General features: G+C 53.2%; 1 protein-coding gene across 2 annotated transcripts in view; it reads right to left on the bottom strand.

The window, feature by feature from the left end:
- Positions 1-22,950, bottom strand: part of SLC26A9 (solute carrier family 26 member 9) — a 29,176-nt gene that overhangs the window by 4,743 nt on the left and 1,483 nt on the right. Inside the window, exons 2-19 of one of the 2 annotated variants that reach the window (XM_037155427.2) lie at positions 18,006-18,148; positions 14,779-14,918; positions 14,565-14,675; positions 13,439-13,614; positions 11,781-11,945; positions 11,087-11,239; positions 10,686-10,768; positions 9,794-9,941; positions 9,394-9,507; positions 9,125-9,202; positions 8,509-8,604; positions 6,584-6,690; positions 5,793-5,862; positions 3,773-3,865; positions 3,523-3,636; positions 2,655-2,930; positions 1,612-1,666; positions 302-447 (exon numbers count right to left, since the gene is read on the bottom strand). In XM_037155427.2, the coding sequence (XP_037011322.2) occupies positions 302-447; positions 1,612-1,666; positions 2,655-2,930; positions 3,523-3,636; positions 3,773-3,865; positions 5,793-5,862; positions 6,584-6,690; positions 8,509-8,604; positions 9,125-9,202; positions 9,394-9,507; positions 9,794-9,941; positions 10,686-10,768; positions 11,087-11,239; positions 11,781-11,945; positions 13,439-13,614; positions 14,565-14,675; positions 14,779-14,918; positions 18,006-18,130 (2,250 nt within the window). In that variant the 5' untranslated portion in view covers positions 18,131-18,148. The remainder of the gene's footprint in view (positions 1-301; positions 448-1,611; positions 1,667-2,654; positions 2,931-3,522; positions 3,637-3,772; positions 3,866-5,792; positions 5,863-6,583; positions 6,691-8,508; positions 8,605-9,124; positions 9,203-9,393; positions 9,508-9,793; positions 9,942-10,685; positions 10,769-11,086; positions 11,240-11,780; positions 11,946-13,438; positions 13,615-14,564; positions 14,676-14,778; positions 14,919-18,005; positions 18,149-22,950) is intronic. The other variant, XM_037155428.2, reaches the window with a different exon arrangement.

Here is a 22,950-nt window from a genome sequence, read left to right as displayed (position 1 = left end):
CATTTCTTTCTTTTTGTTTTTGTTGTTATCTGGACATTAATATTAATGAAAGATTTTACAATATACAAAAGTGCTTTCAAGTGCCATAAAAGGTATAACGATCAGTTCTTCCTAAAACAGAAACCAAAGAAAAATGCTTTGCGGTAGGTAATGTCATTTTAGGGCGCCCGTTCTACAGGTAAGGAAGCAGGTTCGGAATTGGTTTTGGAGCACCGAACTTCTCCTGTGTTCTTCTAATGCCCCCTGGTCCTGCTAGTTCAGTGTCCAGAGGCCGAGGATTCCCCAGGCGCCCAGACCTTACCTCTTGGAAATCATGTCCTGGGGACACTTCTCTGGCATTTGCCTGGGCAAAGAGGACTGCGTCGTGTATGCTGGGAAAGATGTGGTCGCGTCCTAGACATCCATCCTCAAAGACACCCCCATGACTAATGTCGCGGTACACCTGGGCTGGAAGGAGGAAAGATGACAGCCATTGTGGATTGGAGCCTGGGGTGGGGGAGGTTGGTGAGAGGATAGGAGAGGCCTGAAGGTTGCTCTCCTGGCCTCCAAGGGCTGTGGCATTGGCCTTGCAATATCAATTTTGGACAGCAGAGGGCAACATGAGCTTGGAGATGTTGAACCTTCTACCCGGCACAAGGAAGCAGTTTTATGGGAGTCAGTACTTTGTGGCCATTGGAGAGAGAAAGGCTACAAATGTTCATGAGGGGAGCTGCTGCCAATTCTATCATCTGAGGGTCCGTCCTTTCTCCTGCTTTCCCAGAACTTTCCTGCAACTTCAGTGTGTGGCAGTGCTCTTACTCCTACTGAATCCTAAAGCCGATTTTTTGAGGAGTGTCAGTGAGGTGGGAGGAACCCTCTGATTCTAACTCTGGAGCGCATGTGCAGCGGTCCTGCTGTCACAGATTCTCTCTCCCACAGCAGGGTCTGCATCAGCCTGGGACTTGCTCAGGCCGGTTCTGAAGCTGTTCAAACCCCCTGGAAGGGCTGAGCCTCTGTGGGGAGCGGGCTGTGTGAATATGTGTCCCTTCACGTTTGCTTGCCTGTCTGTGTGTACTTGCTGTGTGTCCATGTCCCTGTGCTCGATGTGTGCGTTAACAACGTGGAAGTCCACTGCAATGTGGACACGTCCTCTGGCTGTGTATACGTGCCCTTTGGAGACTGCATGCATAGAAAACTGCATATCTATGTTTCCTGGGGAGTGACAGTATGTGCGTGTTTTATTATTCACAAACTTTCAGAGGCAGAGAAGAGCCCCCAAATTTATCTAATTAATCCCCTTATTTTACATAGGTGACAATTAATCCCCAGACAGATAAAATGACTTGGCCAAAGGTATATGGCAAGTTAGTGGTGGGGGAAAATTAGAATCCTAGTTGTCTTTTCTTAGCCCCACGGCCTCCCACCCTGCTACTGAGTTCCCTGGGATGTCTGCACAGTCTGGCCGCAGTCTCTTCTGACTTGTGTCTAAAGGTCTTATGAGCACACAGTAGTTTGGGGGAGTGTATGGGTGCTTTCATTTTCACCCCCTTCATTGTTCATCATCCTTCCAACCTGCTCCCACCTCACCTCCTCGCTGGCCTTTTCATCCCCTAAATGTCCTGCTTCCCTTACCGTGGATGTTCACCAAGAAGACCTTCACACCGATCTTCCCATAGGTGGCGCTCAGCTGCCAGCATCGGGATAGGGAGACAAAAAGGAAAGGAATGTTTGGAGTGGTCTCAAAAGTGATTCACAAAACCCACTTCAGAGGGGAAGCCAAACAAATAAGCAACCCTGAGAGCCCTGGCAGCCGAAGATAAAAATAGCAGCAAAGCACGCCACTTCTCACTGGAGAGGAAGTGGGGCTTTGCCTAGGAGGTGGGCACTTCAAGTAGCCATAGCTCCTTCTGATGGGGCCAGATCTTTTCCTTCAGTAGCTTAGATTCCCAGACTTCACCTGTTTCCCGACTTGGTGGCTTTGGGCAAAAGCTGAAAGGGAGGCCCAAGGCCTGGGCAGGCTAGAGTTTCAGCCGTCTGAGCCCCCAGCTGGGTTGGAGCTTCTGTGCACCTGGCCACAGTGATGTCAGCCCTCATACTCTGTTCCCTCCATTCTCCTCATCAGAGCCAACTCCGAGGTTGGCTGACTCAGCCCTTGGAGACAGTCGCTGAAAAGCTGTCAGATGAATTCATTTATTCAAGGGGTCCCGTGGGCTGCCTGTTTGGTGGAGGTTGGGGCACAGATATTTCTTCCCTTCTCAGCCAACAGGAACCAGCTGATGCTGTAGGGTCTGGGTGAGTGTGGGAAGGAGCAGCAGACCGTGCACCAGGGCCATGCTGGACTCTACTCAGAGGACCCTGGGGTGGCTCCTGGTGGCCTGAGAAGGAACTTGGGATGGCTTCTGCTAGCAAGGGGTGTGAGGGGAGGGTGGAACGGCAGGGTCTGGCCTCCCTGTCCAGCCACTCATTGTCTTGGGCTCTCTGGGCCTGCTCCACATGGAGCATCTTGTCCTAGTCACGTCTGGGAAAAAGGGATCCTTAAGGACCCTGAGTCTCTTTGGCATGCGCCCTCCTTCAGCTTGTCACAGTAAATGCTCCAAGAAAAGGAAGTGTTGTCGAGCAGGGGTGAGGGTGAGCATGGGGGGGCGACTGGAGCTCTCTCTGCCGGAGGGCCTCACCTTGGCCAAGGCTTTGATGCCCATCAGATCCACAAAGCTGACCCCACTCATGTCAAGGATGAGGCTGTGGAAAGTGATGAAGGGTGGGACACTGGCCAGCCTGGGCTCACTGGAGGTCTCGGCAGGGGCCGGTGGCTCGCCTTGAGAAGCTGGGGGGCTGTCAGGACTCAAGGTGATGTAGGACACGCTGGCACCATTAGCAGGCGTCTGGTTGTTGTTGGGGTCAGTTGGGGAGGGGTTCTCAAAGTCCTGCTGGAGCTCCTGCAGGGAGACAGTCTGGAGGGTGCGGGGGGCGGGGTGGCAGTCAGCAAACTGAACTGGACTTTGCTGTGGCTCAGGTGGGGCTGAGGAGCCGCAGGTGTGGGAGAATCACTGAGTCTGATCATGATGAATGCCAGCCCTGAAATCCTCACGGAAGAGGCATCTCCCAAGGCCCTTTCCTTAGGCAGGGCCTGCAGCTTGGTCCCTCACAACCTGGACAAAGTTATAGGACCCTCTAGGAGAGGCACTGAAGCCACAAACCTTTGGAAATAATTCCGCTCTTTTTTGCATCTGTCTGTGCCTGTCTGTTTCTCCCTGGAACTCCCACACCCACCTCCACCATGCTGCTCTGGGTTGGCTGGGCACCCCAGGAAACTCACTGCTGCTTCCCTCCTGGGGTTGCCGATAAGTCCATGGGCCATATCTTATCTTAAACAAAGAATTGGGGGACATGGGTGTTGGCATCCCCTCACCCAAGGATAAGAAGGGTGAGTGGCCCCAAGCAATGCCCACAGAGACTTTTGTCTTTGCCTCGAAGGGTGCTAGGAGGAGGGGCTCGAGGGTCCAAGATCAGAGAGGGCATGAGCGGTTCCTAGCCTCAGTTTACCTTGGTCTTCATAAATAGAGACTTCCTCTGTTGTGTGGGCATCGCTCTCCCCTTCTTTTGCTTCTTGAGGTATTTTTGCTTGGCCAGCAATACCTTCTGGGGGTCCACGCCCGTCTATAGGGAAGAATCAATAGCAGGCTTGACTTGAGCCTCTTTGAAGGAGACCTGCCCTTGGCTCCCAGCTTCCTTTCCTCCTCCTCTTGTCCACTCTTTGTCCAGTCTTTCTGGTCACCGGAGGACTGAGACTCACCTTGGCAATGACTTTTTGCCTGAAGATCTCTGAGTTGGCAAAGTAGAGAGGAGAACAGTAAGTGACAATCTTGATCCCCTGGATTTCCTGGACCTGTGACAGGGAGATGGAGTTCAGGTAGCAGAAATGTCTTTTTTTTTTTTTTTAACTTTTTTTAAATTGATTATGCCATTACATTTGTTCGATTTCCCCTCCTCCGTTCCCCTCCACCCTGCACACCCCTCCCCCACCATTCTCCCCCCTTTAGTTCATGAACACATGTCTCAAGTTCTTTAGATTCTATATTCCCCCTACTATTCTTACCCTCTCCCTATCTATTTTCTATCTACTGTCTATGCTACTTATTTTCTGTACCTTCTCCCCCCTTCTCCTTCTCCCACTCCCCTGTTGCTAACCCTCCATGTGATCTTCATTTCTAAGGTTCACTCCTGATCTAGCTGTCTTCTTAATTTGCTTTTGTTTTAGGTGTGGTTGTTAATAACTGTAAGTTTGCTGTCCTTTCACTGTTCATATTTTTTATCTTCTTTTTCTTAGGTAAGTCCCTTTAACATTTCATATAGTAAGGGCTTGGTGATGATGAACTCCTTGAATTTGATCTTATCTGAGAAGCACTTTATCTGTCCTTCCATTCTAAATGAAAACTTTGCTGGATAGAGCAATCTTGGTTGTAGGTCTTTGATTTTCATGACTTGGAATACTTCTTTCCAGCCCCTTCTTGCCTGTAATGTCTCTTTTGAGAAATCAGCTGACAGTCTGATGGGAACTCCTTTGTAGGTGACTGTCCCCTTATCTTTTGCTGCTTCTAGAATTCTCTCTTTCATTTTAATCTTGGCTAATGTAATGATGATGTGCCTTGGTGTGTTCCTTCTTGGGTCCTACTTCTTTGGGACTCTGAGCTTCCTGAACTTCCTGGAAGTCTATTTCCTTTGCCATATTGGGGAAATTCTCCTTTATTATTTGTTCAAATAAGTTTTCCACTCGTGGCTATTCCTCTTCCCCTTCTGGTACCCCTATAATCCGGATGTTGGAGCGTTTCAAGATGTCCTGGAGGTTCCTAAGCCTCTCCTCATTTTTTTTGAATTCTTGTTTCTTTATATTTTTCTGTTTGGTCATTTTTTTCCTCTTTCTGGTCCACTTCTTTGATTTGAGTCCCAGTTTCCTTTCCATTATTGGTTTCCTGTGCATTTCCATTCATTTCAATTAGTTTAGCCTTCATATATTCCTCTAATTTGTGACTATAATCAACCAATTCTGTGAGCATCCTGATCACCAGTGTTTTGAACTGTGCATCTGAAAGTTTGGCTATTTCTTCATCGCTTAGATTTATCGCCTCTGGGGCTCTGAGTTGTTCTTGAGCCATGTTTTGATGTGTTCCTGCCTGTTACATACAAGGAGAAGCTCCTTGGTGTTTACTGGGGCGGGGCCCCCCAGGTCGCAGGTTTGTGATGCTGTATGTGGGGCAGGGTCAGAGAGGGAGCAATGGTGTCCTTTCCGCTCGCCCAGGCCACCTCACCGCTCGCCCCTGCCTGCTTATCCAAGCGCAAATGTGTGAGTCTGCCGCCCTGCGCTAGTCGCTGAGACCTGCACAACGCTCGCCTCTTCACTGGTTTATCTGCATGCAAATGCGTGACCGACTGCAGACAGCCAGCAGTGCCTCTTCCCTGGGTTCCGCCCATAGCTAGCCCACGCCTGGGATACGCGACCCCGGCTGCCTGTGCACCGCCAGATCTTTTTTGCCCGTTTGGCTCCATTGCTGGTTTCGTCCCTCTCACCGGTTTAGCTGAGTGGTCCCTTATTTCTGGACTCTGTATTCGATTTTCTGTGTAGTTTGGTTGTGTATATTGTTGTTAAAACTTTGTTGTTTTTAGATTTGGTTGTGCGAGGATGAAAAGTATTCCCACCTACGGCTCCATCTTGGTGGAAGTCCTTAGAAATGTCTTTATTGATGTGTTTTTTAAGCCCTCTTTTATCTGGGGTGGGGCAGGGCAAAAGAGAAAGGCCATAGGCTTAGATTACTCACCCTATTGTAGGTCTTGGGATTCACATAAATGTCCATGTCCATGACCTGGGCCAAAGCGTAGCCATTTCGACTGGATGAAGAAGAAGAAAATCTGAGTGGATGCTAAGAGCAAATGGACCTAGTGGGAGCTGAGGTGGAGGTGAGGCTAAGGCAGGGCAGGAGGGGGTCCTTGCCTCACCCCTGGGCTTGTTGTGTGTGTCTTTCTGCACTGGAGACGCACGCCTGCTGGCTGAGCTGCAACCAGAGAGGTGACAGGCCCTCAACAGAGCTCCCAGACAGGGGCTCGGCAGGCAGAAGGAGTGGAGGTGCACATGGTGACAAGCTTAAGAGTCCTGAAAGTCACCATTTCCTGCTCTTGAGTTCTCAAGAGGAGAAGGCAGGGTTTCCCTAACATTCAGCATCCTTCCTCCCCTGGCCTGGAGCCCCTGGACTGTTGTGCTTAATCTCTTTATAGGAAGAACATGGGGTGGGGTCCCATTTGGTCTGGTGTCTGGCAGTGCCTTTGGAAGGACACTGAGTCTTACCCACCTGCTCTTCCTCTACTTTCTCTGCATCCCCCTCACCCCCCAGCCCTCCAAGACCATGATGGCTTACTTGGTGTTTTCAGGATATGGGAAGTGAGATAGCCTAGTCCTGGATGGGTTGGGCTTCCTCAGACCTGGCAGTGCCTCCAGGGCTTGGCCCAGAGGGCGGCAGAGTGAGGTGGGCTGGGCCAGGCCTCAGCATGGGAGCCCTTGGCAGGCTGGCCCTGGGGCCCCCCATTGTGTCTTGGGGGAGGGGCTGTTACTTACAACTGGGTCTGGAAGACCACAACCAGGACGGAGAAGGCGACACCCACTGCCACACCATAAGGCAGGCTCAAAAAGAAGGAGGAGAGGAAGCTCACCACCCAGACACACTGTGAGGGAGAGAGATGTCAAAGCAGACCTGGGAAGAAAACTGCCTCTTTCAGGAAGTCTTCCTGGATTAGCCAAGGCCATTCTCTGCTAGCACAACCCAGACCCACCCTTCCATTTGCATGCCATTTTTGCACTGTTTTATGTTTTTGTGCTTTGGTTGCATTTTCCTGTTTTCCCATTTCCCTTGGATTGAATGTGGGTCACTGATCTTATCTGGCATTTAATAGACAGGCCCAGCACATATAGGTCTTGGAGGGCATAATGATAACAGCAAGAGTCTTTGGTCAGTCTTGAGTTCAAGTTTTGTTCACTGACTTCCTGGCAACGTGAGCCTTAGTTGCCTGATCCACAAAGGGGGAATAATAACGTTTGCTTCATGAAAGGACTAACAAGTTAAGAAACATAGGGGCTTAAGCCCAGTGGTGGGTACCCAGTGGGTTCCCAATAAACATGAGCTCCCTCTTTCCATCTGCCCCTTGGCTGTGATTCCCAACTTGGGCTTTGGGGTGCTTCCTGGCCTGGTGGCTTGGGGCCTGGTGGGTGAGGGGCAGGATTGGATTATTCAAGTTTGGTAGTTGCCCTCTCTAGTCCTTTAGAGTTCCCCAAATTTCTCTAAAGGAAATAAGTCTGACCAATTCCTCTAGTGAGTTGTGAGGATCAGGTGGAAATGCAAAGCACTGTGTGAGTATTTTGGGACCAATTGCCACGGCCAGAGATTGGTGGGTGGGGAAAAGCGGAGCTGTGGGCTGGGAAGCGGGGCCTTGGTTTCCTCATTTCTCTCGTTACTCACTCACTCACCCAGGGACTCCAGGTGGACCACTCACTTCTCTGGCTCCCTGAGGAGACCATACGGCCCCGAGGTTTGGAGCCCAGCACTTGGAGTTCCAACCCTGGCTCTACCAATCACTACCTCCACGGCCTCTGGCGAGTAGCTTAGTAACCTCTCTGAGCCTTGGTCTCGTCCTCTCAAAAGGTGGTAAGTCCTCTTGCGTAGGTTACGGTGAGGCTTAAGTGGGGCTAGTGCAGTGTCGTCAATGTGTGGTAGCTTCCTTACTGTTACCCAGTGGGAGATGTGGCGAGAATGTGACTAATCAGAACTGAAGTCATGTTTGCAGAGTGCTCTGTGGGCACATGGCACTTTCCCATGATGACCTTCAGAGCCCACGTGTGACGCAGCCAGCACTGCGACCCCCATTACGGATGGGAAAATAGGACTCCAGAGAAGCCTGGTAGCTCACTTAAGACCCTGCTCTGCTGGCTTTATGTTCCAGATTTCTTTTTCTTTCTTTCTTTCTTTCTTCCTTTCTTCCTTTCTTTCTTTCTTTCTTTCTTTCTTTCTTTCTTTCTTTCTTTCTTTCTTTCTTCCTTCCTTCCTTCCTTCCTTCCTTCCTTCCTTCCTTCCTTCCATCCAAAAAAACTTTATTTTTGCCTTTTTGGGAACTATACATCAAAAAAATAACAATAGCTAAGTTTCATTGAGAGCAAGATATAATTTGGACAATGTGCTTCTTTCTTGCATTGTCTCATTTCTTCCTTATAAGCAACCCTAGGTGGGGTAGAGAGTATAAAATACCCTTTTCCTGGTGAGGAAGCTGAGACTCGAGGTTAAAGAACTTGCTACTGACTACAGAGCCCAAAGCGTCTGAGTTAGGATTTGACCATAGGGTGTCTCACTTCAAACCTGAGCTCTTAGCACTTGGCTGTGCTGGTTAGGAAGCAGCGGACCAGAGAGATCATTCACAGGAGAAATGACAGGGCCTGAGGGTGGAGAAGGGGGCGGGGCTCGGGCCGGTCCACTGAGGCCGCCCAATACCTACACAGTCCAGCTTGCTTTTCCTCCACAGGTAGTAGGGGTCGGCAAGTTGCTTGAGGGAGTTCTTGAGGTTGACAGCTATCAGGGCTCCTAGCACAGACTAGGGAAGCAGAACATTGTTCCTGTCACTGGAGTGTCCCCTTCTTCCTACCCTTTCTATAGAAACGCATGACCCTGGAGCCCGGCAGGACAGAGCTGGAGCTCCAGAGCACTTCCCCCAGAGCACCACCTAATCTCCACACGAGGCTTAGGGTGGAGAGCACGGGGGAGAGAGCCCTGGGGCACACCCTGACCCCATTGTCACCCTTCTCCTCTTCTCTCATACCCTCGTAGTCCGTACCTAGAGCCTGGGGAATCAACCCTGAGGTCTGGAGGCTGGGGCCGCCCTGAATTTATGAGCTGTACCTCCGTGGGCACATCACTCAGACTCTCTCAGACTCAATCTCCCTCACCTGTGAAATGGGGACAGTAAACCTGTGTTGTCTGTCTACTTCACAGGTTGAGATTAGGACAGAGTGTGTCAATGACAGCACTTGGTCGTCTGTGAAGTGCTGCATAACCAGTAGGGGTCGCTCTTACTGGACTCTTTGCTGGCCTCTGTGCTCTTGCTGGGCTCTTACCTTAGGGAGAGGGTACAGATAGGACCCCAGGACCAACATGGTGATCATCACCACCAGAGATACACACAGGCTTGCCACCTGTTCAGAGAAAGAGTTGGGAATAGGGGGAATTGCTGATTCATTTCCGATAGATGCCTTTGGTGGAGAGGAGACTAGGGAAGGGACAGGAAGGCTGCAGGAGCTGCCCGCTGGCATGCAGGTTCCCAGGATCCTCTCGGGCAGCTGTGCTGTTCCCCCCCCACCCCTTCCTCCCCTCGCCCAGCGCTCACCTGGGACTTGCCTCCAGCTCCGTCCACAGCCAGAGTGACGGAGAGAGCACAACAAATGACGTGGATTTTAAAGAAGGAGCCAAAAAAGTTGCTGCAGCCCAGGGCGATCATCTCCTGTGGGGACAGGGGTAGGATAGGGTGGTGACAGTGTGGCGGGGGGTGGCAGGGCACAGAGCAAACCTAGTTGGCCACGCAAGCTGGATCTTGGGCCTGGAGCCTGATCTACTGCTATAAAGCCAAACACTCCCAGTCAAGCAGAGGTCAGCTTCTGGGGTCACAGGCCCTCACCCCAGTGGGAAGCAGCCTTCCCACCTCAGCCCAGAGCCCCGAGATGTCTCTTGCTTGGCCTCTGTCAGCCCTGGCCCATCCTGCTCGGTGCTGCCGGGGTAGGTGGACTTACCTGGTTAGAATCCACGTCATAGCCGTGCTTGCTTGCCAGGGTCCGACCCATAGCCAGGTTGATGACATAGCCCACGATGGCCAGGGCGAAGGCCGTGCCAGCCATGTCCTTCCACTGTGAAACCACAGGCAGCACAGGAGCGGGGAACCTGCCACGGAGCCAGAGAGGAGGCGGGGCCCAAGGGTGTGAGGAGAGGGAGGGCAGTGCCGACTCCTTCAGCAACCCACGGGGACCAGCTGGACCCCACCGGGAGCCAGGGTTTCACGCGAGTTACCCTTGCAACCTGAGTCCTCAGTACAGAGCTGTAAGGCTATCACTCCCATTGACAAACTAGGAATCTGAGGCTTGGAAGACCTAGCTTGTCCAAGGTCACAGAGCCAGCTATTGGCAGGGCCTCGTTTGTTCACGCCCAGACTCTGGACTGTTTGCACTCACCAGTCCCCCGTGTTGTGAGCACCCCCACATCTGCTCCAACTCTGCAGCACAGCCTTGCCGGACCCCTCCCAGGCCCAGCTTGCTACATGGCACACAGTGGATATTTAATGAATTTGCTTCATCCTAATAGCTTTCTGCTCAGGTGGATCAACAAGCCAATGCATTAGGACAGGGTGAAGAGCCAGGTGAAGGCTATCAGAGAGGCATTGCTCTAACAACATCCCTTGAATGAGACTTTGCGGGGAGCGGGGCAGTTAAGACTCACTGTTCATAAAACAGCCAGCACTGGCCTCTTGTGTGGTTCTTCTCCATAATAAGTACAGTGTTCACAACCGGTCAGTGTCATAGACTTTATAAAGCACTTTCACAGAGTTGGTCCCAGCTCAGCCTCTGAGCTTGGGCCCTGGTGGGGAGTGAGGTGGGGGCGGTGCCAGGCTTTCCAGCCTCCTGGACTCACCCCTGCTGGATCTCTCCCACGATCTGCATGTGATACTTTCTGGGCATCTTGCAGCCCCCGGAGACAGCTGTTGCCACCACCACCTGCAAACCCCAAGTGGAGGATGGCGGTTAGTTTGAAGTTGGGGTCAGGGAAAGGGTCTCTCCGAAGCCTCCCATTTCTCTGGGGAACCCAGTTCCCACTTGCCTGCCTCTTTGAGGGGAAGACCCCCATGGAACAGGAAAAATGGGAGCCATATTCAGGGAGATGGAAGGGATTCACTCCTCACTTCTTGTCTGACTGGCTGACAGTGGACGGGGGTGAGGGTGGCAGGGGCTCCCTGGCCCTGGCGGGAGCTGGGTTTCTCTTCTCGTGGCCCCTCTCACATGACCCTCCACACTCAGCACCGGCACGGTCCTTACCACAATCATCTCCGTGGGGATGGGGAAGCGGATCTTGTGCATGTAGCGAGCATTGAGCTCCTTCACCAGCACCAGGAACACACCGCTAATGAGGGCGAAGATGAGCGAGGCGATGTTGGTGTGGGGGAGGTTTTTGCAAATGTCAATGAAGGTCTGGTGGAGAGAGCGTCATGCCTGTGGGCTCCCACCCCTTCCTCCCACCCTGCCCCACCCTTGGCGTCTCGGTGAAGGGACGTCCCCAAAGCTCATGGCGGCACACCACAGTGGAATTTAGACCCTGGTCTAACGGCACGGCACAAACGCCATGCCATTTTCTACCACCCTCTCCCAAAAGGCATGTCTGGAGCACATGCTGGGATAGGAACGCTGATTCCCTTTCTCTTCCTCTAGAAAGGATTTAAGCTACAGGGGGTGGAGCAGAGACTAAACATAAGAAAGGAATTCCTAGGCAGTGGGGGGGAGAACCAACAAAGAGTGCACCTCTCCTTTCTGCAGGGATTGACCACAGAGACCCTTGCTGTGTCCTCCAGGTCACATGTGGCCTTCCCTCAGCGTTCTCTCCTAACATGGGGCCAGCTGGCCCCTGCCCGAGAGCGTCTCACAACAAGGAGCTCACAACTCATCGAAACAGCGAGCTCGGCTGTGTTGCCAGCTTGAGCCCCTCCTCATTCTCAGGGCACAGCCCTAGACTCACAAAGACGATGGACCCAGGGCCTGCGTAGGAGGGGATGGTCAGTCCGAAGATGTACTTGAGCACGGATATCAGGATCTGCAGGCCGGCAGCCGTCATGAAGCCCCGGATGAAGGACTCGGAGAGGTAGATGGCCACAAAGCCGAACTGCACGAAGCCCAGGCCCATCTGAGGGGTGGAATGACCGAGAGGGACAGCAGTTCCACAGCTGCCTGATCTAAACCCAGGGCTGAAGTTCAATGCAGCCCTGGGCGGCAGCAGCTTCAGGGAAATGAGTCCTTTGTGACCTTGTCCTGCTCTTTACTGTGCCAGAAGAACTTTGGTCCCTTTGGGACACTGGCCTCTTTGTCACCACACCTCTCTGGCTTTAGTTTCCTCATCTGTCAATGAAACTGGCCCTCCCTCGGTATTACCTCTGTCGGTGGATGACACTGCTGTCCGCCCAGTTGGCCAACCAATACCATGGAGTCATCACACCCTCACCTCTCATATCCCATCTATTGCCAAGCCCAGTTAATTTTGCTCTTGGCAAAATGTTCCTAGGTCCACCCCATCTCCATGGCCTCCACTGGTCTCGGCCGTCACTGCTCTTGCCTGTCCCAGGAGGTTCTCTGCCTTGATACTAATCTACCTCCCATCCATCATTTTCTCCATAGCCTGAATGATCTTTACACTGCCAATCGGACCTGAAGCCACTGCCTAGGGAACAGACCTCAGACTTCCTTGTCTGGTCCACGCCTCCCACGCCAGCCTCCTCCCCGGCCCATCTCAAAGGCTCCCTGCTCTTTAGACCCACCGCACTCCTGGCTTTGCTCTTCCTGGTCAGCCAGGCCCTTCTGAGGCTCTGTGCTTGGGGGGCATGCTTCTGTGCCTGGACCACCCTTCCCCGCCTCGTTCATTTGCTTACTGGTTAGCTTCCAGTCGTCCTGTGAGGCTTGGCTGAAATGTCAGTCACCTCTCTTTGAGGAGAGGCCTTTCCCAACTCTTTTTAGTGTTCCTCAAACTATTTGTACATAGCTCTATTATGCTGCTTATCTCACTGGCTACAAATTTATCTGTTGACATGGCTACTTCCTCTGCTGGACTGAGAGCCTCAGGAGAATGGGGCCTCTTTTTTACTTATCTTTTGGCCCCAGAGCCTAGCCCAGTTCCTGGCACAGTGGAAGAGCTAAGAAACATTAACTAAGTGAACGAATGAGTGGAAGGTGCCCTGCGAGGTTGCTTCCTGCCCTCGCATTCTGCCAGGCTGCTTCCCTTCATGAAGCCCTTTGCGTGTGGTGGAGAAGTTCCTATTGTGCAGGTGACACTGTGGCTCGAACAGAGGAGGCGAGAGGGGAACAAGAGATGTTAGGAGACAAGAGGAGTGGGCTGGCAGGAAGCCAGGCTCCAGAAAGGGAGCAGAGAGAGGCAGCGAGTCTTTGAGACAGTCATGAACTCAGGGCGGTTCTATCAGGTGTGGATGCTGGTCTCAGGGACCTCCTGGAGGGAGTGGGTGTGTATCTGGCTTTTCCAGGTCTCTAGTGGCCCTGAAAATGGGGAAGAGGGAGGAGGTAGAGCCCTAAATCAGCTTTAACGCCAGAGCTGGGTCTTTGAGTCAGCGGCAGGGTGGTCTGCTGTCCTCCTGGCTGGGGCCCTGGCAGGGATGTGGCTGTTGCCCTCACCTGGATGACAGCGGTCAGGCAGGCTAGTGTCGCTGACACGTGCAGCCTCTCAGCCTCCATGGCTGCCGTGTCCACGTAGCTCTCATTGGTGGCATTGTTGAAGACCCGGAATTTTGACTCGGGGGCCAGTTGCAGACAGATGTTACCCACCAGGATACTGATAACAGCAAAGGTACCTGTGGTGCCCCATCCAGCCAGCAAAAGTCAGAGGTTCGCACTAAACCTGTAGAAACCACCAGGGGGCCCAGGGCTGCTCCCCCACCCTCCAGCATCCCCACTCCCATCTAACCTCGAGCTACACTTTTCCTGGTGCTTTCATCTTACTGTATTTTGTCATCTATCGGACGCACTTTTTTGCCCAAATTTTTGAGGGCAAAATAAGAATGTACATTACATGTGGGCAATACCTGAAATACATTATATCTGTCCTTAGGTTTTGTAATTATTTGTTACATAAAATTTCTTGTACCATAATATGTTAAAAATAAATGCTAAAATTCCTTTATAATACAAAAACAAGTATTTAAATGTAAATATAAAAATCATGAAATTAATTTAATAAATAAATAATTGAATCGAAAAGTTAAAATGAAAGATTTTTTTCCCTGCAAGTTTGGGCCAAAAATGTGGGTGCACGTTATACATGGCAAAATACGGTAACTGTTTATAATACTATTTCACTGGACACGTGAGAAATTGAGCTTGGAAGTACAAGTAGGACCTGACCCAGAAATGAGCCCTGTGACCAGGTCCTTTTTCTCGGTCTCACTCAGCACCCGAGAACTCCAAATGTCCCTGTGGTGGCCTGCTGGGACCAGCCTGGGGGTTAGACTGTAATTTCTCACAAGCATTTAGCACTTCATGGTATACGGTTTATTTTTTTCCACCAAGTCTTCCCCACATTCCAGGGAGGGAGGCAGTACAGGTAATGCTAACCAAGCTCACAGAAGCTAAGTGGTTTCTCCAAGGTCACAGAGGACCTGGGACTGACACAGTGACGGTCCCACCACAGCCAACCGGCACCGACTAGAGGAGAATGTAGGAGGAAAATCACTCGAATCCCTTCTCCACACCACCTGTCCTCGTGATCCAGGTTACTCTGCCTGCTGGGGGGGAGGGGTCTTACCTGGCACCATCTGGTGTATGCCCCCCAGGAAGAAGTAGGTCAGCAGGGGGAAGAAGGAGGAGTAAAGGCCATTGACTGCAGGAAGGTTGGCCAGAAGAGCAAATGCCATGCCTGCAGAAGACGAGAGGGTGGGGGCTCAGGGGCGGGATGGTTCATGGAGGCCACAGAAAGTGGGGGTGGGAGAGGAATGGGCCTGGCCAGGAGGACCCCTCACCTTGTGGGACCTGGATGGATCCACCGCTGAGGCCTCCGAGCAGGTCGGGGATGATGGAGTCTCTGATTTTGTACTTGGGGAGCCAGGAGAGTATGGGAAACAGCCCCAACACCGCAGTTTTGATCTTGGCTGAGGAGCATCTGGAGGGAAAATGGGCAGAGTCCCAGTCAGTGCTGCCCTGGCTTCATGCGCTGAGTTGAGGAGGGGTTACAATATCCTGTTGCTGGTCATCCGTCTATTCAAAATTCATTCAAAATTTGGTGAGCACCCACACTGTGCAGTGTGCATGGAAACCGAGAAGAGCAGGCAGGGACTTTCTCCTGAGAGCCATCAGAATGCCCTGTGCCTTAGCTGGAGGTCTTCTGACTGCTGCTGGTTGCCTGGGAAGCCTACAAGACTTGGCTTAAAGGCATGGATTTCACGGGTCTTAACCTTCTGAAGTGTGACGTCCAGCCCCCTTCTCCACCAGCCGTTCTCCACGAAAGGCTTCTCTGAGTTCCTGTCTGGATGAACACAGGCCTGGGCCCCTAGTCCAGGCTCCGGGTGAGCCCGGTGTTCAACAACGAGCTCCTGTCTCGCCTACTGGACCGCGCATCTGTGGCGGTGAGCAGTCTGGCTCCCTTGCGCATTTCTGTAGCTTGTGCATGACATGGAGGCACTTAGTAAATATTTGTTGAATAAATGAATGACTGAAAGGATGAGCTGATATTGAAACTCAGTCCATCCTGTATATTCACAATAAACTCTCTAGGCACACTGAGTACACACGGGGGTGGGGTGGGGGGCAAAAGTAGGTTTACAGTTGTTCTCATGGAAAATAGCACAATAGTTAGTAACCAATAATACAAGAATAAACTGCATTTTGCATATGCATAACTGTAAACCTGCTGGTGCCCCACACTTTACTGCTGAATGCTTTTTACTGATGCAGACTCACCCTTGTCTTTCTACTGTGCATTTGCTTACTAAAAGCTCTGGCTAGCAGATTGTTTGCAAGGGGATCTGAGTGGGGGTCTCCCCCCCCCCCCAGGATCCTTGGTAAAAAAAAAGAATGGGTTATAAGCCTGCTGCTAAACCTTTCCTTCTATGGAAAATTACTATATTCTCACTGTAAAAACTCAAACAGTACAAAAAAGATAGAAAGAAAGAAACTCAGTGTGAGTGGAGGCTGCTGCCGTCTTTCTCAGAATGTCCCCCAGCAGGCAGCCTTCTCTGTCTCTGCAGGTGTGCCTCCTCGGACCCCGGTCCTTAGTGTGTGCCAACTCCAGCACTGGGTTCCCACCCTGTTCCTTCATCAGGGGATGGAGGAATGGGAGCTGTCGGCTGGTCAGTGCAGGGTGGGGAGAGCTGCTCCCTGCCCTGTTAGTCGAACACCTCCAGGTCCTTTCACAGAAACTCGGGAGTGGCAGGAACAAGGGCCTAGGAAGCTGAGCGTGACAGCTGGGGGACTGGTGACTAGGAGAGGGTGGGAGGCGTTGCTTTTCTTCTCTCAGCTGAGGGAACTCGCATCCCCTGGGCCCATCCGATGACTCACTGGCTGCTCTGGTTAGGCCCCCTTGCCTGCCTGGCACCGATTCTTGCTCTTTGCTGTTGCTCAAGGATGGTTTCCCTGACACTGGGTCCTCTGGACTTCACCAAGGACTGAAATCCACACAAACAATGCTTTGCACCCTGCACAGTCTGTGCAGAGTTCCTGTCCTAACCAACACTCTGTGGAAAAGCATTACCATCGGCCTGCGACTCCCTGGTCTCCCCTGGGGTGGGTGGGTGCTTATTCTATTTCTGGGATGGTGGGTGGGGGTTAGACTGGTGGTAAATAGCTTAAAGCATCTCCAAAGCCTTGTGTTAAGGGAGAACCAGCCCTGCAGGAACTGTCTCAGGTTTGTTTGTGGCAGGGAGAACTGGACAGAGAGCTGGTTAGGGAAAGAAAACAACCTACTTGAAGGCTCACACCTGCCCAGCCTTACTTGCAAGCCTGCCATGTATTGAGCAAAAACAGTCTGAAGCCCGAGAGAAGGGCTGGAGAGTGAGGCTAAACACCTATCCAGAGACTCCAGAAGCCAAGAGGGAAGTGGGCAGAGGGATTAGCTTTCTAGACATTCATTCATTCATTAAACAAATACTTATTGGCACAGCTTCTGTGTGCCAGGCACTGTGCAAGGCTCTCATGCCAGTCTCCTGGGAGTTGGTAGTTCCCAACCTCCCTTTGTGGTTTTCATCATCCTAGTCTTTTAGGACAACTGTGGATCACCCCTCCAGCACAGGAAGAACCCAAACTTAAATTCTCTGGGCACCGAAGTTGGCAGAGCCCACCTGTCCGAGGAGTACAACTGTGGGTACTGTGCCCAGACATTGGGTGCCTGAGGTCTTAGCTGGAACTGGGAATAGAGGCAGCCTCTCAGGAGAGGTAGGATGGGGCCTGGACTTTTGATGGAAATGGAAGTGGGTGATTCCCCAGTCTGAACCAGTTCCACCTGCATCTCCACTTCAGCCACTGCCAGTGACCTCAATCCAGGTCACTGAATCAGCCATTTCCCCCAGGGAGTGAGGAAGCATGAGCCAGCCGGCAGTGAGGCTTGAGCGAGGTCTGCCAGAAGTCTGGGGAGGGGGAAGCGGAGGCTTGGAGCCTCAGGCTTCCAGAGTGTGGGTACAGGTCACTTCATGGAGCCCCTCCTTGGAGGAGAGGTTTCACTACCCACCACCAGAGTTCCAGAGATCTGAGACCAGATGCAGCCAGGGGCTGGCGGGACCATGTTCTGGTAGGTACCCTTCAGGAAAGCCCAGGAATTTATGGGCCACCTTTGGGCCTTCTGTGGCCTGGGAGAAGGAAGGAGCGTCTAGGAAGGGAGAGGACAAAGAGCAGGGGTGGGTAGTAGCTCCAGATTCTTCTTCATAAGGAGGGGACAGGACATTGCAGTAGGGCTGCGATTTCCCCCAGCGCCCATGCTGTGGCATGCCCATCCGTAACTTCCCGAGGAACCCGAGAGAGACCTGAATGGGCTGAGGACGTGGCAAGATCTCATGCAGGGGCTGGCGGTGGTCTGGCTGAAGCTGTGGATGGTCCTTGCTGCCTGGGAGTCTCAGGACAGATAAAGTTGTAGTGGCTTCAATTCAGGGTTCTGAACCACCCCCTCAGGGCTTTCCCCGGCTCTGTCCTAGGGGTGCTGGTGCAGGAGGGATTTTGGTAGGGAGGGGAGGAGAGGAGACTGGGCTCTGGGTCACATTACCTGAAGGCATTGTGAAGCTTCTCTCCCAGTGGGTGCGTCCGGTCCTTCTTCTCAAACTCATCATCGAAGAGGGTAAGAGAGTATGCAGCTCTGTCTACCACGTAGCGGGGCCTGGGCTGGCTCATGTCTGGGGCATTTACAGGCTTTGGGGGAAGCAGAGAAGGGGGGGATGAGGGGCATCCCTCCCCAGCACCAGTAGCTTGGGCCTTCTCTCTCTAGTGCTCACTGCAGCAGTTTTATGCTGGTCTTCCCCGCCCCGCTCAGAAGGTGCCTCCCTTCCTTCTTTCAAATCCTTCCACCAGACTCGCTTCTTTTGGTGGCCTTCCTTCCTGGGCACTGATGATACACACACTCACCCTGGCTGTTTTGCTTGGCACCCAGCATGTGGCTGGCACTGTGTACCTGTGACATCACTGTCACCCCCGCTGAACACCAGGCCAAAGAAAAAAAGGTGGGAGTGGGAGGGCAGGAATCACAGCTGGGATTCAGCATGTTGATTCTATCCCTTGCTTCCTCCCAAGGCCCCTGGTGCCTCTGCAGGCCCCTCCGTCTCCCCAGACCTCAGTTTCCCTGGCAGAAAGGATAATGCCATTCAGCTGGCTTGGAAGAAATAGAGAGAACAGCCTGCCCAGAGGCAGGGGGTGGCCAAAGTGACCTCAAGGAGGTCCCTTCTTGAAGGAGACGCCTAGGACTTCACCAACAGGTTTCCCAGGGGGTGGTGTGTTTGGGGAAGTTAGGATGGTCTGCACCCACTGGCTCTCCCACGCTTCCTGTATCTAACCTTTGTCCTACTCTCTGTGCTGGTGTTTCTCTCCACCTTGATTTTCTCGCAGCCTTGCTGATGTCGCAGGAGCCTAGCTGGACAGCTAAGTGCGGGGCCCTGGAGGTCTAGAGGAGGTTCCTGTGTGAACATTTCTCCTCTCCCTTCCAACCACTGGTCTGCCCTCCTGTCCCCTGCCCTCCAGAGCTGGGAGAAGCCACCTGGAGGACCTCCATGGGGCAGGCTTAGAGGGAGGGTTGACTTCTGGGCAGTGGAGTATGTGGGGTGGCGGAGGTCAGTCTGGCAAAAGATCTGAGATGGGGTTGAAAGTAAGAAACCACTCGGGGCTAGGGCTGCCCCCCACTTCCTAGGGGGGACCCTGGGTGCATGGAAAGTTGTCAGAGTGGAGTGGTGCGTGCCTTTTGTGGGAGAGAACACAGGGCAGAGATGGAAAGTGCGTTAACTAAGGTTCTAGAAGCCGGGGTTCTGGTCTGGCTTTACTGGTGCGGTGAAAGGGGTGGCATTACCTCTCTGAACGTCAGATTCCTTGTCAGTGAAATGGGGGTAGCAGCCATTTCATAGGGTTTTGTGGGGGTCAAATGAGGTAACGGACAAGAAGATTGTATAAAATGCAAAGAACGCTGCGGATGTGAGTTGTTATAGTAAGATGGTGCCAAAATGGATAAAGGTTGAGCTGATGCATTCCATCCATTTGGTTGTGGGACCCCCAGGTCCTGCAGAGCTTTAAACACGGGCTGGAAATCCAGCAAAACTATACAGAAAAGCCCAACTGGAGGAAAAGTGAGGTTGAACCTGCCCACAGCGCCTGTCCCCAGCCCTGTGCCGGTGTTTAGTATGTACGCTACAAATGCTTGTTGAGTGAATCAGTGAATGGTGTTTTGGAGGAGACAGGGCAGAGCTGAGTAGGAGCCATGGCATGTGAGACATCCAGTGGGAGAGGTGAGAGGCAGAGCGATGCGATGAAAACAGCATACGTGTTAGAGCCGGCGACCTGGGCTCAGAGATTCGGTTTCTTCATCGGCAAGTGGGGACAGTAACAGTCCCCATGGTTGCCGTGAGGACTAAAGGAGCTCCTCTGTGTGAGGTGGCCGGCCTTCCAGGGTGCCCAGCACATGGCAGAGGCGATGAGCGCCCTGATTAAGAAGGGAGGGTGCTTCCTTCCTCCCAGGAGGGACTATTCAGAGACTTCCAGACCTTCGCCCTCCCTGAGGCGGGGTGGCCTTGCTCCCACCCTGACCGCAGGCTGGAAGGGTCTAGCTTCCCAGGTGGTTTGCCGGGAAGGCCCTTTGGGAGCAATGGGTGGGGAACGTGACCCTCTGGAGGAGCCCAGAGCTCCAGCCTGGCTTCAGAGAGAGAGAGAGAGTTAGGGTTTAGGGGGTGTTCTATATCAGGCCACTTGCAAAAGAGTAGCCAAAGTTTTCAAAGAGGGCTGACCTAGAGGAAGGGAGTCCCTTGGAAGGGCAATGGGAAATCGAGATTCCATGCCAGCCGGCAGGCAGTGACCCCTTCCCCGGCAGGCAGTGACCCGGGAAGCCCCTCCCTGGCAGTTTTCAAGGCTCTGAGTTCCAGCAGTGCGTCTGTGGGGAGGGGATTGTTACCATCTGACCCTCCTGAACCCTTGCTCCCCCAGCTCCCCCAGCCCTGTTTCTCCATTTCCTCAGTGGCACTTTCCTCCCTGTCGCCCAGGTCTATTCTCCACATCTGTCCCCACCCTCCCTGCCCCCAGCCCCCACATTCGGTCATTCATCAGCCCCATTGCTGTTTTCTTCCAGTGTCTCTCCCTGCCGCACCCTGCTGGTCTCATCTCACACCTGGCCCATTGCGATAGCCTGCTGGTTGCCTGCTGGTTCCCTGCTGGTTCCCTGCCGCCGCTGCGCCCCCTTCTCAGCGACCCCCCGCTGCTTCATTTCCAGGAGGATCAAGCCCAACTCCTTAGATTTTTAGCATGTTTGTCCTTTCACCATCCGGCCCTGTTCTGGTGGAGTTGGTAAATTTGTTGGCTGGTTCCCCTGGCACCTTCCAGTCACCCCAAACAAGACTGGCTCAGTTTTACCTCTGGGGCTCTGCCCACACTTTCCTCCTTACCTGAGGTACCCTGACTCATTCTGCCTTTCTAGACCTGCCCATCCTGAAGACCTGCTTAGGCTCCCCCTCCTTCCCTCTCCTCTTCCTCACCTTCCTCCTGCCCCTTCCCAGTCTCCTGTGAAGCTTCTCCTGCCCCCTGCCCTGGGATCCCGTTCTCCTCAGACCTCTGGGATCTCTCCGGCTGTCCGCCAACATTGGCTTTGGCCGCCCCTGGCTGTCCCTGGAGGAGGTGCCCTGGTCATACTTCCTAATTCCAAGAACAGGGGTTGAGGTGGGTGGGGTTTAGGATGACAGGAGGTTGCTTCATCCAGAGCCAGTCCTTCAGGCCAGGGAGGAAGGGGGACGGGAGAGGTGGCAAAGGGCGGGCCACCACGCCTCTCCTAGACAGTGCCCTGAGAGTTAAGGGGCTTCCAGGAGCCCCCAGAGAGGGCGCCTGTGGTGTTATGTTAAGGGTGGGAAGGTGAGAGAGGGAGCAGGAACAGGAGAGGGGTATAGTAGATGTGATGACTTGATCCCTAGTTAAACAAACAGGGCCTGGCCTAACGATGTGAGTTAGCATTGCCAAAAAAAAGTTAAGTGCTCAGCTGCCAGGCGTGTCTCACCGAGCCCTGCCTGCCATCGAACAGCACCTCCATCCCCCACTGGATCAGGGGTAAATAGCAGGTGCCATGGACAATACTGAAGGACAAAAGGGTGTTTCTGCCCCTCCCCACTGTGGAGGGGATCCTGAAGTACTGGAGACCCAGAGGTGGGCTGGGGACTTCGGATAAGCAGAGGGAGGGAAGGGAAGAGCAGAGGGTAGGAGAGGTGGGTGTATGGACAATTCCCAAGGCTTGGCAGGGAAATGGGGTCCTGTCCAGGGGCAAGGGGACCCACAGGTCTTGCAGAGTTAAAGAGCTGGAGGGCGTCGTAAAGGGGAAATGGAGTTTGTCGGCAGGGTATGTGACTCTTTCTGGGCTTCTCCAGGGCCCCTCATCAGAACCCCAATTCCCCCCACAGTGAGCTCATACAAGAGAAAGACCGCGGGTATCTCCACCCAGTGGCTAGGTCTGGCTATACAGGAGGCTACTGGGGGCGGAGGCGGGCCCGTGCACAGTGCCCAAGCTAATGCGTAGGAGGGCTTGGACTGGCGCCTGGCCCTGGTCAGTGTGCAACAGATTCCGGCTGTGTTATCACTGCTGCTGCTACAATTACTCTGGCAGGTTCTCTCCCTTGCTCTGAACTGCTCTGCAGACTCAGGCAGTTCACTCTGTCGTTCTTGACCTTCCTTCTCATATCTGCCCTTAACCACCCCTTCCCCTTTTCCCCATTCCATGTCCCTCCAAAATTTCCCAGGACTGGTGAGAAGAAAAGCAGAAAATCCCTCTAGAAGACGGGACCTCTGAGGAGCAGCGGGGCAAGGAGTCTGTGCGTGGGGTTAAGGGCAGGTCTGGGGTGACTCTGTCCTCGTGACCCAGGCTGACCTCTCCTTTTCCCTGCCCAGCTGCGAGTGTGGGGGTTTCTTTGATGGGCCTCTGAGCCAGGCACGGACACAGTGCTGGCCGGCGTTGTTATCACAGGTTCCTACCTGGGCTGTCGCTGGGTTCTGAGGAATGGAAAGGTCACTTTGAGATTTCCCCTCTGCTCTGGCTGCACAGCGAGAGGCCGCCTCTGGCTGGCCAGGTGGGCGGGGTGGGAGTGGAGGGCGGGAGAGGAGGCCGGGCTCTGAGCTGGGGACCCCGTTCTCGGCAGAAGGAGCAGGGTATGGAGTGTGGGACTCTGAGGCATTTATCAATAGTGCTTCTATTTCTGCTGTCCCCCTGTCCTACCCTTCCTCACCCCAGCCTAACTTCTCCATTAGCAACGTGCGGGGAGCATGAGGTGCCTCGAACTGGCCTTCTCTCTTCTGGCTGTTCTAGGGAATAGCATCCTCCAGTCACTGCTGCCACCCCCAAGGCCCCACCCATCTCTGAGCTTGCTCCCCCCCCCCCCCCACATTCCTTGCTGGGGACAGGGACCAATGCAGGGATGAAGAAATAAGCTCTGGCAAAAAGATCGAAAAGTCCTTCCCAGCAGCGAGCCCTGATCGAGTTCATGGGA

Source organism: Artibeus jamaicensis, unplaced genomic scaffold (assembly GCF_021234435.1).
Source record: "Artibeus jamaicensis isolate MK-2021 breed Jamaican fruit bat unplaced genomic scaffold, CSHL_Jam_final contig_475, whole genome shotgun sequence".
Classification (NCBI taxonomy): domain Eukaryota; kingdom Metazoa; phylum Chordata; class Mammalia; order Chiroptera; family Phyllostomidae; genus Artibeus; species Artibeus jamaicensis.
The sequence above is the reverse complement of the archived record's forward strand: the minus strand, read 5'-3'. Positions and strand labels throughout refer to the sequence as shown.